The 17,451-nt window shown below is 42.6% G+C and overlaps 3 protein-coding genes across 4 annotated transcripts; 1 reads left to right on the top strand and 2 right to left on the bottom strand.

Annotated features, from left to right (window-relative positions):
• Nucleotides 1-135: 135 nt before the first annotated feature.
• On the bottom strand, nucleotides 136-1,711 carry mdh2 (malate dehydrogenase 2, NAD (mitochondrial)). The gene has a single exon (XM_078253469.1). It carries the CDS (start codon nucleotides 1,603-1,605, stop codon nucleotides 592-594), a length of 1,014 nt encoding a protein of 337 aa, XP_078109595.1. The 5' UTR covers nucleotides 1,606-1,711; the 3' UTR covers nucleotides 136-591.
• An 82-nt stretch (nucleotides 1,712-1,793) lies between these two features.
• Nucleotides 1,794-5,155, top strand: LOC144519933 (E3 ubiquitin-protein ligase rnf146-like). The gene is made up of 3 exons (XM_078253468.1): nucleotides 1,794-1,927; nucleotides 2,538-2,601; nucleotides 3,720-5,155. The coding sequence occupies exon 3, from the start codon at nucleotides 3,732-3,734 to the stop codon at nucleotides 4,884-4,886; it is 1,155 nt and encodes a 384-aa protein (XP_078109594.1). The 5' UTR covers nucleotides 1,794-1,927; nucleotides 2,538-2,601; nucleotides 3,720-3,731; the 3' UTR covers nucleotides 4,887-5,155.
• A 2,947-nt stretch (nucleotides 5,156-8,102) lies between these two features.
• On the bottom strand, nucleotides 8,103-11,747 carry echdc1 (enoyl CoA hydratase domain containing 1). Of its 2 annotated transcripts, XM_078253470.1 has the most exons (7): nucleotides 11,698-11,747; nucleotides 11,115-11,189; nucleotides 10,307-10,473; nucleotides 10,007-10,149; nucleotides 9,845-9,897; nucleotides 9,217-9,297; nucleotides 8,103-9,065 (listed from the first exon to the last, which is right to left on the bottom strand). In XM_078253470.1, exons 2-7 carry the CDS (start codon nucleotides 11,186-11,188, stop codon nucleotides 8,648-8,650), a joined length of 936 nt encoding a protein of 311 aa, XP_078109596.1. In that variant the 5' UTR covers nucleotide 11,189; nucleotides 11,698-11,747; the 3' UTR covers nucleotides 8,103-8,647. The 2 variants fall into 2 exon arrangements, with proteins under 2 accessions (XP_078109596.1, XP_078109597.1); XM_078253471.1 differs by lacking the exons at nucleotides 11,115-11,189; nucleotides 11,698-11,747 and having other exon boundaries at nucleotides 10,302-10,387.
• Nucleotides 11,748-17,451: the final 5,704 nt, after the last annotated feature.

Genomic DNA, 17,451 nt, shown 5'->3' with positions numbered 1-17,451 from the left:
AGTACACAGAATTCATTTAAATCCCTTCTCTAATATTAAGTTGCACGCATTTGAACCCATATATTATCTATTTCAGTGTCTATAAAGTTTGTCAAACTAGATTTGACATGTAAAATGAAGGTGGTCACAAAAGAATCATGTTTTAAAGCTAAACTGTTTATTAGTGGAGTGAGTATTTTGCTCATCGGTAACATCTACATTGGTATCATCAGGCATGACCACAGTATTTCCTCCTCATTCATTAAGCAGAGAAATCCCCATTAATACAGACTGTACATGAAAATATATGAATTTGTTTAAATTTGACATTTGCAAAATATAGACAAGTCACAGTACAGTATGTACACAAATTATAAGTGCAAGATAAAGCCATGTCTGGGCAGAGAAGACAAATTATACACAGTAAATAGGACCTTGGTTAAGACCAGGATTTCTGATTAAGATGATCTCACTGCTAAAACAAAAACAAAAAAGGGGAAACACTGACAGATCTTGAAATTAACCAGGATGCCTTTTATGTTTAAGATCAGGAACAAATGATCAATTACAACTGCTTTTGTCTGTTTTTAAAACTGACTTAATGTCCCCTGTTCACTTCATATTAGCCACAAAATCTTCGCCCTTCTTAATAGAAGACTTTAGCTCATCCATGGCGTCGGCGACCAGCTTCTGCTCGAAGGCAGTCAGCTTGCCCAGCCCAAGGTTCTTCTCAATGCCGTTCTTCCCCAGGAGAAGAGGTGTGGAGAAGTACTTGCACGCTGTCTCCTCAGACCTGACATAGCCACACTCCACCACACCCTCCTTTCCATTCATGGCGTCCAGGACGGAGAAGGTGAAGCGGGCACCAGCATAGGCCATGGAGAGGGTGGCAGATCCGGCTCCAGCCTTGGCCTTCACCACCTCTGTGCCGGCCTCCTGGATCCTACCAGTCAGAGCAGCCAACTGGTCAGCAGGGAACTCAACTTTTGGTGTGCACTGGGAAATGAGGGGAATGATGGTCTTCCCAGCATGACCTCCAATGACTGGCACATTGACACGAGCTGGGTCAAGGCCTTTGAGGTCTGCTACGAAGGCGTTTGCTCTGACAATGTCCAGGGTTGTGACACCAAACACTCTGTTGGGGTTGTAAACGCCATACTTCTTCATGACCTCTGATGTAATAGGTATGGTGGAGTTGACAGGGTTGGCAATGACGCAGATCATGGCTTCGGGGCAGTTGCGGGCGCAGGCATCGGCCAAGGTGGCTACAATGGTGGCGTTGGTGTTGAAGAGATCATCGCGGGTCATGCCGGGTTTTCTGGGCACACCGGCGGGTATGACCACGACATCGCAGCCCTGCAGAGCAGCATCCAGCTGGTCGGGACCCATGTGGCCGGTCACCTGGGCCCTCGTCTCGATGTGGCTGAGGTCTGCAGCCACACCGGGGGTATGGGCAATATCATACAGGGAGAGGTGACTCACCAGGGGGCTATTCTTGAGAAGCAGAGAAAGCGGCTGGCCTATGCCGCCTGACGCTCCCAGCACCGCCACCTTGGCGTTGTTCTGCGACGAGGTGGAAAGGCTCCGAGCCAGGCTCACAGTCGGTCTCACTGCACGGGCAAACATTTTTTGTTTGTTACTTCTTTTTCTTTTACTTTAGTGAAAATAAAAAATGTACGACTAGCCGCTCTCCTCTGTGACTCAAACGTCCTCTAGCCACGAGCAAACAGGAAGACAAGCACACTGTCATGCGTACAGAGTATAAAGGGCGTGCGTGTGTACGTCAATTTGCGTCAGCGCGTACTGTTACGTCGTCGTCTTTATCTCAGCTCCTTTTTCGGAGGAAAACAAAGCCAGTTAACATTGGAAGTCGGTAAATTAGCGTTAGAAATTAGTGCCGTTTCACGAATTGTAATTACACACCAGACCAACGCAGCAACATCTAAAGGTACGCTACCTACGCAGTCGTTGTATTGCCTATGTTGTGAGAAAAATCATTATCCTTGTTGTTTGTGTCTCCCTGCTAAAAAAAAAAAAAGCTAGCGCCGTCCGATGATCTCCGTCTATTTGCTGGAGTCAGAATGCTGCCATCAGCCTGGCCAGTTAGCTACAACAGGTCCTATTGTTATGGTCGCTTTGCCAGTCGAGAAATCCTTCTGTACTGTTTGACCTGTGTTTGTACTTTGTAACAACAAACGGCTTACTTTTTTGTACGTTAGATTAACTAGTTTGTCACCAGCGAATATTAGCTAGATCGTTAGCTGTGTTCATCATTACCGCTGTCATAAGCCAGCTGGGTTTAGTTAGCTGACACAGTTTACTGTTTGTAGTCAGTTAACAGAGCAGCCCTTTGTTCCACAGACTTAAGTAAACCCTTGTATTTTAGTCATAGCTAAGTGAATTAACGCTTGTAACGTTAGCTAATCCGTTTTCACATCAGGCCAGCTTGTCATATAAGGTTTACATAAGGAATAACTTGATATTGTGTATCACAATTGTACTTATTTTCAGGACCGTCTGAAAACAAATTCATTTCACCGACTGCTTTCTTTCTTTAGGCAGTGGCAAGCTTGAAGGTCCATCGGCTCTCCTAATGATACATCAGAATTAAGGGTAATTCCAGTAAGTATCAAATAGCTTGTCTGTCAGCCCTGTTTGAGGTTACATATGACTTATAAAGTAGAGTATCCTTCGATACTATATGCTATACTTTATGATTCTTAGTTTAACTTCATCTTCATCTTTTTGCTGTTTAGTGGCAGTGACCTGCAGTTGATGTGATCATGGACACCAGCAGCAAAATATAAAAGTGCTGTCATTGCAGATTATATATTGTCTCACTAGAATTTTTGATCAGTGGTGGACCTTAAAACAACAACAACAATAATAATCTTAAATACTGATTTCTCTTAGAGATGCACCGATTACAACTTTCTAGGCCGATTCCGATTTGCTTTGAGTTAGGCCAGCCGATACCGATTTTAGCCGATTCCGATTTCATTTTTTCTAACCTCTTTACAGCACACACAAATATTTATTTTCTATCTTTTCTTTAATAGAATATTTTGCACAGAACATAGAACATTTTTTGAACAGATAATGGATCACTATAAAATAGAACTAATATAAATTACTCCTGGTGTGGGAAATTCACACACATCTACAGTGCAATATTAGAACCATTTCCTTCTTTTCACATCCAATATCCAACTAAACAAATGTGATTTTGGTTTTTGGTGTCGTCCCTCCACGCCCTACTTTTTCCTTGCAGGTGTTGCATATTGCAAACTTGTTATCTTCTGCACACATGCTGAAGAATTTCCAAACAGCTGACATGTTGCAGGTTAATTCACGAGGTTCCCTACATGTGCGAGAATAGCGCGGAGACGCGCTTCACACCGCGAGCGGGTACGCGCAACACACGGCGGAAAAGTTGAGAGAAAGGAAGAAGAGACTGTGCTGTCGCGTCCGTGTGTGCGTGCGTCCTTGAAAACTGTAACACGTATAACTTATGTAGTCCGTTAATTGTAGCATTGAACGGCATGAAATCGGCATATGTCAGACTGACCTGCCAGTCATGGCCGAGCACGTGAAAACCGGCCAATTCCGGTCAACGGCCGGTCTATCGGTGCATCTCTAATTTCTCTTTTTTTAAATGAATAGTACTGATAAAAGAAGTAAACATAATAACTCTAACATGCTCACTGTAACCATTATTTACCATTGCCCCCTTTCCTTAGTACTTCCTAAGGATGGCTAGTTGTGGGGAGGTAGACCACTCGGTTAGCTCGCTTCCATCAAGTAAGAAAGGCAGCAACAGCGGTGGTGGAAGTGGGAACAGTGCTGAATCGTCACGCTCTGGCTCCAGCAGCTCATCCCCAGCCCTGTCTGTACCAGAGTGTGCCATCTGTCTGCAGAGCTGCGTCCACCCAGTCCAACTGCCATGCCATCACGTCTTCTGTTTCCTGTGTGTGAAGGGAGCATCCTGGCAGAGCAAACGATGTGCTCTCTGCAGACAGGAAGTACCGGACGACTTCCTGGAAAGGCCTACACTTCTCTCTCCGGAGGAGCTAAAGGCATCGGCGGGAGGTCGGGGTGGGGCTGCAAGTGATCATGCCTGGTATTATGAGGGCCGTAATGGTTGGTGGCAGTATGATGAGCGAACCAGCCGCGAGCTGGAGGACGCTTTCTCCAAGGGCAAGAAAACGGCTGAAATGCTGATTGCTGGGTTTTTGTACGTAGCCGACTTGGAGAACATGGTGCAGTACAGGCGCAACGAGCACGGTCGTAGACGCAAGATGAAGAGGGACGTTTTGGATATCCCCAAGAAGGGGGTGGCGGGACTGCGTTTGGACACTGAGGGTGTTCCTGGGGCCATTGGGGCAGCCGGTCGAGAGAACTCTGCTGATGGGGCTGATACCACAGTAGCAGGTGTACAGCAGCCGGTTACAGGTATCCCCTCTACTGTTACAGCCCCTGCCAGACCTCCCACCTCCCTTGGTGGTCAGCCTGACAGCAGCAGCAGCCCCACTCTGGAGGATGCTCTCTCCCAACTGCAGATCAGCCCAAGGCCCACACCTTCTCACGAGCGGTCTGAGGCTGGGGAAGGAGAGGAAGAAGATGAGGAAGAGGAGGCCTCACCCTCCAGGTCCTCTGACCCTCACACCTCCGTGGACGAGTCTGGCTCTGGTGACTGGAGCGACGACGAGGAAGAGGAGGAGGAGGAAGAAGAAGAGGGGGGAGACGGAGAGCGCGTGGAGCCCTGGGAGGATAGGCCACGGAGGCAAAGACTGAATCCAGAGGACAGAGCCCCTCCTGGCGCAGAGTCCGACTCTCCCCCCTCTTCATCCAGTAGCAGTGGAAGGTCCAGAATGCCTGATGGCCAGTGTACAGTGACTGAAGTGTAATGTCATCAATGATACCATCATCACTCAACGGCTATGTTCCATTTCATTAATTTATTCCTCGCTGTATGCTGTCGTTCATTCTGTCACAGATTGGATGTGGGTGGATTGCTCGGTAAAAGAAGTTAAGCATAACATACTCCCATGTTTTTAGGTAAACAACTCAAATTTGGTGCCTCTATTTGGCTCACAATGATCTGGATGTATCTGTATGACTTGTTTGTCAGTCTCATCGTGTGTGTGTGTATATGTATATATATATATATATATATATATATATATATATATATATATATATGTATGTATATGTGTATATATATATATATGTATATATGTATATATATATATATATATATATATTATATATATATATATATATATATATATATATATTTGTGTGTATATATATATATATATATATATATATATATATATATATATATACACACACACACACCAATGAGAAGTAGAAGTAATGTTGGGTTTTCAGTTCTAGTACTGAGCGTTCTAGTACTGAGACGGGAGGTACAGCTTGGTAATGAGTCAGATAGGTACAGCATGTTGTTGTGAGCCATGGCATTTCCTGATTGTCAATCCAGCAAATCATGTGAGGAAACAGACTTATTATGGCGTTCAGCTGCCATCAGTCTGCTCACTTTTTGCCATTTTGGTTGCACGAGTGTTCTTTTTAAATGGTGGGATTTGAAATGTAAAAATGGCTTGGCAACCTGCTTCGGCCTATCCTAGGTAGTCTCGTGTTGAAATTGATTATCCTAATACCCGCAGGGTCTCTGGGAGTCTCAGCCAGATCTGTGACAGTCGAGGGAGAGAGCATGACTGGGGATGTTACTCCTGGAAATGGAACTGTGTCATTATTATCGTTATCATGAACCGCTGCATTGTAATCATCGACACTTTAACTCTCTCAGCTAACATAGCGCGCAGAATTGGGCTTGTTCGAGCTCAAGCCATCTGACTACTCTTGCAACAAATTTAATCCTTGATAACTTCTTCCCAACTTCACCATACCTAAATAATGTCCGTACTGAAGATTTAACTGATTATGAAGCCTTTCCTTAAACATTCTGAAATGTAACTGTTGACTTTTGAAAGTGTGTCATTTCAGAGCAGATTGTGGTTCGACAAAAATCTTCAGGTTGTTTATCCAGATAAAGAAAGGAAACGGAGAAGTGCTTCGCTATTAAGCAATGTAGGTATTTTAAATGTTCTACAACAGGAGCTCACAGGATTATCTGTCTACCTGTCGATGGTTTGTCTTTGATTTCAATTAACCCACAGCTTCTAAAATCTGTGTAGATTACAAATAATGTTTTAAATAAATGTGCGTGATAGAAGTACATATCAAATATATTTTAACCTTTCCCAGCTTTAAATAATTGGCATTTTAATGTGAAGTATCAGTGTTTTCATTTTGAAGCTGTTGAGGCCTCTGTAGCCTCGTTAGTATTCGTTTTGTTCCTGACTAAAGTATTCTCAATTGGTGTTTCTAAAGTGTTGTGATTTGTGCATGTTTGAAGAGAGAGTTATTTGAACACTACTGGTCGGCAGGATGATGAGAAATATTTTTTTGGTTGAGTTTGAGTAAATCCTTTCGTTTCATTTGTTTGTTTTTCTGCGTTTCTTAAGGTTGTAAATCCTCTTATGTATGATATCTTGAGGCAGTAAGAGAACAAGAACATGCCACTGCTATTGGCCATGCTGCAGAGGTTTCAAGTTATGTTATTTCTTTTTATAATTCTTACATGCTTGCACCATCAGCTCAGTCTGACTTTCCATTCTGAAGAATAAAGTTTGTGTAACAGTTTTTGATTGGCAACGTTTTGTTACATGGTTTGTAATTTAAGAATAAATTGTCATTTCATCATCCTAAAATGATATTTGAGCACCTTGTCTCTGATTATTTGTATATGATTATGCTTTATTTACTGTGTAATAGGGTGCATGTGAGTTTGTCCATTTTAAAATATATATATATATACAGTACGTGTTACATAAGTAGCACTATCAATGGGCCCATTGTAAGATTTCACCACAGTTTTTCCACACTATCACCTCAAGTATTTTGTAAGGGGGGGGTCACATTCTTCCCACTGGATTCAGCTGAAATATTCATTATCTATTTTTCATATAAAGCATCCACATGACATATGGACAAAAACAGCTTATAGCAGAATAAGAAGTCATTGTGGTTTCCTTGAGTAGCTATACATATATTGTCAGCATAGGTGTAACAAGAAAGATACTGATAACTAATCCATAACACAAGAACACCTTTTTTTTCTGTTGTTGGGAAACCATATAAACAAGTGTGTGCTGTATGTCATGAGGTCAACTCCTGACTTTCCCTCACTCACCTTGTAGGTGTTTGGTATTCTGGCCACAGCAGCTATCAACACTCCAGCTGGTTGTCTGGCCAGGAAACACGAGCTCAGGAAGGGAAACGGGAGCTAAAGGCCTGGCATCGTCCAGGGATCGGTCCTATTGACATTTCAGTCGGTGCACTTTTGTAATGCCTCACTTGCTGCATGGGCTCATAAATATATAATAAATGTGAAATTTAAAAAAAATACCTGCTTCATGTAGTTCTACTTGAACATAGGGTCAGTCTCAGCAAATATGACAGAAAGTTAGTTTTATAAGTCTTACCTACTGCACCTTTAGCTGTTTCATCTGGCCCTGTGCTTCAGCATCTTTTCGCATGCATAGACGAAAGCCATTGTCATTGTGCAGAGCCAAATAATGCTCCTACCTACAGCTACAATAACAATCTCCCAGTAAAATAGAAAGGGTGGGGATGCTCAATGACACACAATGAGCACGGAGGAATCTAAAGGATCCGCTGAGTTAACCTACAAAACTGGTAGGCAAAGCGGAAAAATGTGGATGCCTTATGTTTGTTATACCTCATCAGCATCTGTATGCTTCTATCTGTCAGGGCTTCAGGGAAGCAGACAGATTAAGGGATTTAGATGATGGAGTCCTTTAGGCCCTTGTTTTCATCCATACTGAAAATATAAGAGTATAATACCCATGGAATAATACAGCATATTCACTGTTCATTACAGATATCTAAACCTAATAATTCTTCATATACAGGAATCAGTGTAGAGTATTAATGAAACAAAATCATTTCTCAGGTCAGCTGACGCACCACAACTAATACATGTTTTGTCGTAAACAGGAGGCTGCAGAGTCCAGTTTCTAAAATATAATAACCCCAAAGGAATGGGAGTTTTTATTTATGGTGTTAATTCAGTTTTCATCCCCTAAAAAAACTCCCCTAATTCCATCGTTTCCCACAAAGGTATGTTTGCAATATATGAACAAAACAAGCACATTATCAGCATCACTGTTTATAACTTTGTTATCTCAGCTCCTCCTCTTGTGATAATGAGCTATAATGTCACATAGAGAGATACCAAACAAAATACATCACAACCATTAACGTATGTGACAATGACTGATCTCTTATCAGTGGATTAGAGACAATGATGCAGCTTAAGTCCTTGTCTTTGCAAGCAAAACATGTGTCTCTACATTCCCAGAGTCCACACAACATTCAGATTATTAAATGAGAAGCACTTGTAGATGTCTTCAGCACACCAAAGAACTAACTAAGTGTACTGATGTCAATCTAGAGTCAGTTTGTAGCAGTTCTCTTCCACACAACTGTGACCTGGACAGGGCTTTCCAAAAATGTGTCAGTTGAACATCTTGGCTGATCTCAGGAAGTTCTTAGAAACTCATCTGTGTTTGGACTTGCTGGCCAGAGCCTGCAGGTTAGCTGGACCGCCCCACACTGTACCAAATACATCCTTCTCAGTCCTCAGAGCCTCTGACAGAGGGAGCTCTCTCCCTGACAGCACTACCTTCTTCACAGCCTGGACCACTGGGGCAGCTCCATTTGTATAGTGACTGAGCCAGTTTTCAGCCCGCTGGAGGAGAGTCCCTGCACCCTCCTCTGCCTGGGGGACGTCCAGGACTCCATCTGCCAGTCCAATCTGCAGGCCAAGTTCGGGATCCACTTTTAGAGCACCACCAAGCAGCTTCAGTGCATTCTGGCTTCCGACAATGCGGACAAGTCGAGCGGCACCGCCCCAGCCTGGGACCAGGCCCATGTGTTTATGGACAAACTGGATCACACTACCAGATGCCATTAACCTATATGAGAGAGAGAGAGAGAGAGAGAGAGAGAGAGAGAGAGAGATGACAGACAAGTTAGATTATCAGCAAACCTTTGGATGAAAGGTGATGGCGTAGAAGAGATTCTAAGGGATTTTACTTTTTTTCGTTTGTATTAAGAAAACATTACCTGAAATCACAGGCAGTGGTGAGTTCTGCACCTCCTCCCAACGCTCTCCCCTCCACCAGAGCAACAGAGATCAGAGGCAGCCTGCACTGAGAGAACTACTCTGTCAGCATACTGTGGTGCACACATTACATGACAGCTGACCTCCAACTCCTTTAACTCAGATGGGTTGCTGCTGAATTAGTCTGCATTAGTCTCGCATTGCCAGACCTTCCTCCACAGCGCTGCGGAGGAAGGTCTGGCGAGTCCACACAGCATTCCGGGATGGGAGAAAAAAACGTGCTCTGGTTTATTGACATTTCTTTAAACCAAATCACAATCATCTTGGGCGGTGGTAAGCGCCGGACGGAGCTACGGTGCCGCTGCAAAATAGCCTTGGGAAGGAACTTGTTTTGGTGGAATGTGTGTACGTTCAACAGTTGTTTTAGTCGTGCAACAGAAAACTCAGATTCATAAATCCACCGGAGTTTAAAATTACAACACATGGAAAGCGGAAGGTAACAGACATCCGGCCGAAAAGAGGGACATCCTGCGGAATTTCCAGTGGCACCGGCGCAATCCCGGAAGTGGAACGTCGTGGATCTGCATTGATATTTATCAGAGCAGTAGAGAGGAAAATGAAAGCCCTTACCTGAGTAGTCGTGTAAGAACATTCTGCATGAACATACACATCTTCATCCCATCCTACAAGGAAATAAACAGAGGCAACGGTAAAGAGATGCAGACAGATTGCCTGCAGCAGTATGCAGACAGTCACAGCAGAGAGATACTGTCAACTATTTTACTTTGCTACCTGTGGGTTAGATATCGCCCTGACAGCGTTGAGGTCCGATCCAGAGCAGAAAGTTCCAGAAGCACCCTGAACAATGAGGCCTTTACAGTCTATCCAGCTCTCCAGCTGGCTCACCCTCTCCTCCAGATCCACCATCATACTGCCTGGGAGGAACGAAAAACTCCAAACAATAAACTGGGCTGCAGAGCCATTTGTTTATGTTTGTGTACAACTGATTGTGTACAAATGGGTTTCATCCTGAGAACAAAAAAAAATCTGCACTAATTAATCGGAATATATACAGTGTTACAGTCACCTTACCGGAGAAGGCATTCATGCGGGACGGGTAGTTGATGCTCAGCACAGCGATGCCAGACTCCTGTTTGAGCAGGTCAATGGATCCTCCAGGAAAGGCCTGCAGCTTCTCTCTGATCTCCCCCTGGTTGAAGCAATGGACGCTGGAGTACACGCAACCTCTCTGGAGCAGCCTTGGACGAACAACATTTATAAAGTAAATGATATTTGAGTGATTTTAAAATCAAATCAATCAAATTATTAGCCCGGGAAAACCCTGACGAACTTCCAGCAAATGTGAGATTTGCTCTGCAAGTCAACTCTCAGTTACAACTGAGAAGGGTCTTGTGTCAACCAGGCTATCAAATTATTTCAAATCAAAATGAAAATGCATATGTAATTGTAAGGGTATAAACAAATGGTATGAAAACTGCCTAATGGAAATCAGACTGGTGTTGCTCAGGACTGACTGTTCATGATTGCACTCACAAACAGGAGTTGGAGGAATGCTCTTAAAACACTCCCTTACCTCCCTGTAAATCAGCCTGAAGGAGGCATAGTACAGAGCCACACAAACAAACTAACAAGAATGAACCATCTCTGATTCCGACTCATTGAAGTCATGAGTCAGAGAAGTTATTACTTTTATAGATTGGCATTTAAAAAATAAAATAAACAAGCACCTCAGAAATGCATTTTGCTTGTTGGACTGGTTTCTGTTTACGATTTGTGAACAAATAATGTGGGTTCAATTCGGTAGACTTGATGTAATTTTATTAATGACTTTATTTGTTGTGACCAGCATGGTGATAAACAATGCTGGCTTAGCCCTTACCTGGCCCAGGCTCCATAGCAGCTGCTGCTGCTGCTGCTCTTTAGGAGATGTCGCCTCACTGCACACAGAGCCATCCTGCAGCAGCATGGAGATGGAGAAATGTGGGCGGGAAATATTCAGACATATTACTTTATTAAAACAAAAGGAGGTGGGCACATATACAGGGGAAGAAAGTCAGAGGGAGCATTGCCAAGATGTATGCTACTGAGTCTGAGAGAGAGAGAGAGAGCCCTCTGACCAAAAAGGCACTGGCAAAAAGAACTGTATGCAGAGGGCACATTTCGTTTCCCTGGGAATTCTTAAGACAACAAAGGCAAGGCATCTTTATCCTTTAACAGCAGCAGCTATTGTTTAGTTTTTTAGCATGCTGTACAAGTGTTCAATTTTTTTACAAACTTGTTTTGCAGTAACGTTAAACCATAACCGTCATACGAGGTGTAAGTGTCCCTTTCTACCTTTAATAGCCTACGTAAGTTACGCATAAAACGAGCTGCGGAGAAAATAAATACATTCCGTAAAACATTTGTTAACATTACACTAAAATAATTACAAACCACTTAGAAACAAATAAGCAAGCACCAACCTTCCTATCGTGTGGTGTTACTCTGAAATTCGTCCCCCCGGAAACTAGAGGTCACAGGAAGCAGATAATGGCAACACACAAATGTAGTTCCTCAACGTCCCCACAGGGGGCGGAATAATACCGCCACGCACAGAGACGTATACGGCTCTGGTCCACGCAGCAAATGTGATTTGGGGTTAAATTGTAGGCCTATTCTATCAACTCTTGCATAAAGGCAAATATATCCATTAATTATGTCATTGTGATTTTTGGGTCAAACACATTTTACACAACACTCTACAAGCTATATTTTAATAATTTATTTATTCAATATGAACTGTAATATTATTCATCATTGGCCAATGCACTGCGCAGAAAGATCTGCTCTTTGTCTGTCACAAGAATAAACAGAATACTGGGGAACTGGCTCTACAGACATGTCCTTATTCAGTAGTATTAACAGAGGGCTATAAATAATGCCTATGCGTTATAATACAGCGTTGGCAAAGGCAGCTTACAGTTATATTATAGGATATAGGCTATATTAAATTAGTCTATTGTCAACTAAAGTTTGCATTATTGTACTGTGTCTGTGTGAAAATGGCAGGTTTTTGTGTTATTTTTAAACCCTAAAACACATTTTCTTGACACTAGTGAGCTGATTAAATCTTAAAGGTAACATCGCTGTGGACACTTTCAGGTCTAATACTGTCACAACATGCTCTGAGATTTAGTTTTGTGTCAGGCACTAAATACATTTTCAGATTTCAATGATGAACATAATAGGTATAGTTTTCAAAGATATAACATAATGGTGTTGGAATAATATCAAAATGAAGGTTAGGATTTGATTAAGCAACACTTAACTACTTGTACTATTGATTTAAGTGCAATATTTTTGTTCTAGCTTTGCACTTTTGGCATTAAAAAGCATCCTTAGAAAATGCAACCCACATTTGAGAAATGGTCTTGTTCTTCTCCTCCTAACATAACATACCAAGAGGGATTACCACCTTTCTGAAGTGCAGTAAAAAGTGTGAATTGCTCTGGGATCATTCTACTGTGCAAACACAGACAGACTTAAACTACCACAGACTTGTAGGCGTGTTATTAAAATAATTTGTCTGAGTATAACTGAAGCATCTGTGTAAATACTGAGGTTTGGAAAGGATTTGTACAATTTTGGTGAGATATGAGATAAATGTAATGCTCAGTGAGTGAGAGTAAGAAATGAGTCTGGTCTGTTCAGACAGTGAGACAAACAGAAACAGACAAACAGAAAAGAGGAGGATATGAAGACGATGTGCAGGAAAAGGAAGGAAAATGTGTCAAGACAGAGGCAGGGTGACACTTCCTGGTCTGATCTATGGTTACTGGGAGCATAAATCCTTCACTTCTTTCCTCGACTGCTATTCACAGCCCTGAACATATCTGTGTAAACAAACACTGAGGATTCCAGAGACATGCTGAATCAAAAGTCTAAAATTAATTTAAAGGTGACATATTATACAAAATGCATTTTTTCATGTTTTTTGACATAAATAGGCTATGTGTCCCTGGTGTGTCTAGAGAACCCCAAAGTATGAGAAAAGACCACGTTCTCTGTTTTTCTCCTTCTCTACCTATCAGAAAACGTGTGTAACATCGAGCCAGTGGGACTTGCAGCTCCTTACGGCGTCCTGTGCTGTTCTCCCTTCAAAACTTCAACAGTTTCACAACATACTGTGACTTTCTTGACTTGCGAAATTATCTTTAAAATTGCCAAGCATCTTATGGATAATACATGGCACAATTCAAACAGGATAAAAAAAAAAATATTTGTCTTTCGCCACTGACTACCATACATATTTCCTCTGAAATAAGGCCCCATTGGGGACACCTTAACCTTAACTTTGAACATTAAAGCTATAGTGTGTAGTTTCTGTCGCCCCCATGTGGAATTCTAAGTAATGACAACACCACTGTTGTTGCATATAGAGTGCGGATCGGGCGCATTTTTATGTCCAAGCCCGGCCCGCGTCTGACAGAGCAGTAACCGAACCCGACCCGAGCCCGACAGGTATTAAGATATTTATGTTCTCTTTTCTTAAGCAACTGTAGGAAGGCATTCGGCATACGTGTATCGTTGTCACAGCTACATAAACAAATTTCCGCACACAGGAAGACGGATGTTAGGGTAATATTTTCAATTTATTTTAATCACAAAAACGAACCTTTGCATCAAGTGAAACAGGCCCATTGGCTACCTACATAATAAGCTGTTTTAAATTTAAAATGTTCAATGCCTTATTGCGCTGATGTGACCGAGCCCGACCCGAACCCGAAAGTCATTTCTAAATATCTGTCCGAACCCAGCCCGGCCTGTTGGGTCCCGTCGGGTCCCGTCGGGTCCTGCCGGGCTCGGGTTGGGTATCCATCCTCTAGTTGCATCCACATGACACAAGCCTTCCGTAATCGCACACCGCCCCCACCCCTACAAAATCATGATGGACTCTTCAGAAGAGGTAATTATCTTCACTTGAGTTTCTGCACGCGGAAGTTTCCAGACGACACCATGTTCTAAACATAGCCATACTGAGAAATAAAGAGAGAGTTGTGTGGAGCTGATAGTCTTAATTAGCTTTGCATCAACTCATTTGGCAATGGCTTGAATGTAACGGACGTTCATTGATATGAAACAAAGTTACGCACTAAAGCTTTAAAGCATGTAAACCTTGTCTTGTAAACCCTTAAATAAAAGTATGAACCTGAAATGAAGCATGTATCCTTCAAGTGTAGCAAAAGTGACTGTGTATTGTACTTTATTCACATAATAATCACCATTGAATTAGATTAAATCATATTATGTGTTTGCAATGACCAATCAAGACTTTTTTTTCCCCTAAATTTGTGGAACCAAGTTCATTCAAGACTGTACTGCAAAAAGGTCATCAACAAGGATACAGTGTACTCTACTGCATCCAAGACTGCAATAGACTCAAAAGTCCATACCTCTCCGGTCTATTTAAAAGGGGGGAAGGAATTCAAAAAGGTCGGTGGGACTCATCCCAGGCATGCATTCCAGACACGCTGACTCTCCTTCTTGCTCTGTACAGTTCTTTCAGCTTGGTCAGCTAGCCTGCAACCTGTCTCTACGTATCTCTGTGAAGTGCAGCACCTCGAGGACATGGTGGCTTCAGGGAATCTGCATACATACGTTAAGTTGCCCTCAAGTTTGTGTCTGTGTGTTAGGTGAGTGATGGACCGGCTACCTGTCCAGAGTGTTGATACTCTTTCATTAACGCTTATTCCCTAACCATTATCTCACTGTGCCTGTCCACTTCCATTCATCCTGTGCTCAGCCCTTTCAGTCATTTCAATTCAAGTCAGCCCTGCTGGTTTATGATCTATCTGGATATCAGTGATGCAGCCACAGACTCCAGCTGATAATGGAGGCCTGTCTGAAATTACAAACTGGCTAATGGGAGAGAGAGAGAGAGAGAGAGAGAGACATACACAAATGCCGTTGCTTGTATGTCTGTGTGTGTTTCAGTATGTGGTGCTGTGTGTACTGTATGTGGCCTCTGTAGTGATGCATCAGTGTACTGATCAATATGCAGCTGTCTGGGGCTCCACAGGAAGTCAGGGAATGCACTGCAGTCAGCATTGCTCTATACCAATGCACACACACACACACACACACACACACACACACACACACACACACACACACACACACACACACACCAGATATGTGCCAGTAAGGGTCTATTTCAGGGCAGGAAGAATGGCAGGTTGGCAGGTGCCAGAGACTCACAGGGGCCTGGAGGTTTCCTATGAGGTGTGGGAGGTCAGTGGAGCTGGAGGGCAGAGAGCCAGGAGACACTGGAGGGCCAATAAACACTTTTCCACAGCAGCAGCAACTGGGATGTGTCTGCAGCAACTCCTTATGCTCAGCCATTAAAAGACAAAATTCAACCGTCCTAAACTGTAAAAACCATATGACCAAATGGCAAAAATGGCATTATCTCAAACTGCTTTATTAAAAAGTAAAAAACTTTAAAAACATTCCTAAGGAATCTGATATGACCCTCATCTCTGTTGACATAAGAGGGAAATATTCTGCAAATATATACCTAATGGTTTGGCTATGCACTGCAGTGGACATAGCAGTGCTAAAGATGGCCAAGAGCTTCCTTGCAGGCCAATCAAGCTTTACCATGTACACTGTTTGTATGAAAATTGTATCTCAGTTCTTTTACTCAAAGTACTGGTCTAGACCAATCAAATCAAATTAGATCAAACAGTGTACGTGGTTAATGGGTGTGTCTGTGTGGACCTTTATTGGAGCATCACTGGAAACAAGCTGTATCAGCCATCTGATTAGACCCTTGTCTCTGGCTGAACTTGTGTTCTATGTTTGCATGATACAATACATATTGTTCCATACATTCTTTCCAGTGTTATTGTGGTTTAAGTAGCACTTGATTTAAAACAGTTAGTACTGGTTATATAATGTTTTCAGCATCTGGAAACCTCCAGACTTGAGCACAGGCCAGTAGTACTAGGAATCCACACTCCTGCCCAGCCTTGACGCAGGAAAACAGTGAGAGACAGCCAACAGAGCGCCATAGGCTAGGCATCAAGAAGGATGACAATATTTATATTTATATCAGTGCCAGGGTAGGATTTCTGGCACCATAACATTGTTGCACCTGTTATTTCAGTCAGCCTAGGGTGCAAAGTTTCAGGTTGATGGGTTGGGTGTCCGTCCCTCTCAGGGCCAAGGATGTGTGTGTGTGTGTGTGTGTGTGTGTGTGTGTGTGTGTGTGTGTGTGTGTGTGTGTGTGTGTCCCTTTGTTTGTTATGTAAGTGAATGGGCATATTTGTGTGTGTGAAAGTGAAAAACTAAATAATTGACTTGACAGTGCAGACAGGCAAACAGAAACATGAATAAGTAAAATGGCGCTTATTACACCATCTGATGTAAACAGAATCACACACATTTAGACAACACAATGCATGACACATTTATGGAGGAATACATACATACTGAACACAAACATAAAAACAACACACACCCACGCTATCAAAGGGATGGATGGTCCCTGTGCTGCTGTCACGTAGCTCTGCAGCCATCACTTAAGATGCAGAGATCACAGTGTCACCAGAGATGTCAGCCAGCAAGATTGAAGGAGCCAGACAGTCGTTTGGTCCTGGTGCTTCATCTTTGTGAGCTAGACGGTCACCTAGGACTCATCTTGATGCAGAAATATTTCTGTGCCATGTTTGATTAATTGAATTGTAGGCTACGGATTAAAGAGGCCTGCACTGGGGCACGGAAACTGCACAGCGGCAAGGTCGGCTTAGCTTGTAGTTTGTTAACCCAAATATTGAAGATTATTGTGGAAATTGATACATACAGAGTGAATGAGGCTAAACAGGTTTGTGCACAGGGTTACTCAACTTTTGAAACACTACTGTATAATAGCGCTCTCTTTATAATGTGTTATGCTGTACTGGTGCCTTCACAGTCACGCGTCACAAATGGGTTTAAAATGCCAATAAATCATTTTTAGAAGTGTAATTATTCAATCAGTCAAAGCTGCACAGCATGTCAACATAACATACTGTACAGTATAATGCAAGTTTATTACAAATGTAGATACTTTGGTATGTGATGTGAAAAGAGAGGAGAAAGCATTAAGTCCTTATGTTTATTACACAAAAAGAACAGCAAAGGCCTCACCTTTATCATATGATTCACCACTTTCACCGAAAAAAACTGTACTACTC

Source organism: Sander vitreus, chromosome 6 (assembly GCF_031162955.1).
Source record: "Sander vitreus isolate 19-12246 chromosome 6, sanVit1, whole genome shotgun sequence".
Lineage (NCBI taxonomy): Eukaryota > Metazoa > Chordata > Actinopteri > Perciformes > Percidae > Sander > Sander vitreus.
This window is presented reverse-complemented; position numbering and strand designations above follow the sequence as displayed.

Bases quoted from the DNA above. Each gene is read 5' to 3' on its own strand.
- echdc1 (XM_078253470.1), bottom strand. From the start codon at position 11,188: ATGGCTCTGTGTGCAGTGAGGCGACATCTCCTAAAGAGCAGCAGCAGC. The intron at 10,474-11,114 runs GTAAGGGCTAAG...TGTTCGTCCAAG, and splicing joins TGCTATGGAGCCTGGGCCAG to GCTGCTCCAGAGAGGTTGCG. The intron at 9,298-9,844 runs GTAAGGGCTTTC...CTCTCAGTGCAG, and splicing joins GTTCTTACACGACTACTCAG to GCTGCCTCTGATCTCTGTTG.
- mdh2 (XM_078253469.1), bottom strand. From the start codon at position 1,605: ATGTTTGCCCGTGCAGTGAGACCGACTGTGAGCCTGGCTCGGAGCCTT.
- LOC144519933 (XM_078253468.1), top strand. From the start codon at position 3,732: ATGGCTAGTTGTGGGGAGGTAGACCACTCGGTTAGCTCGCTTCCATCA.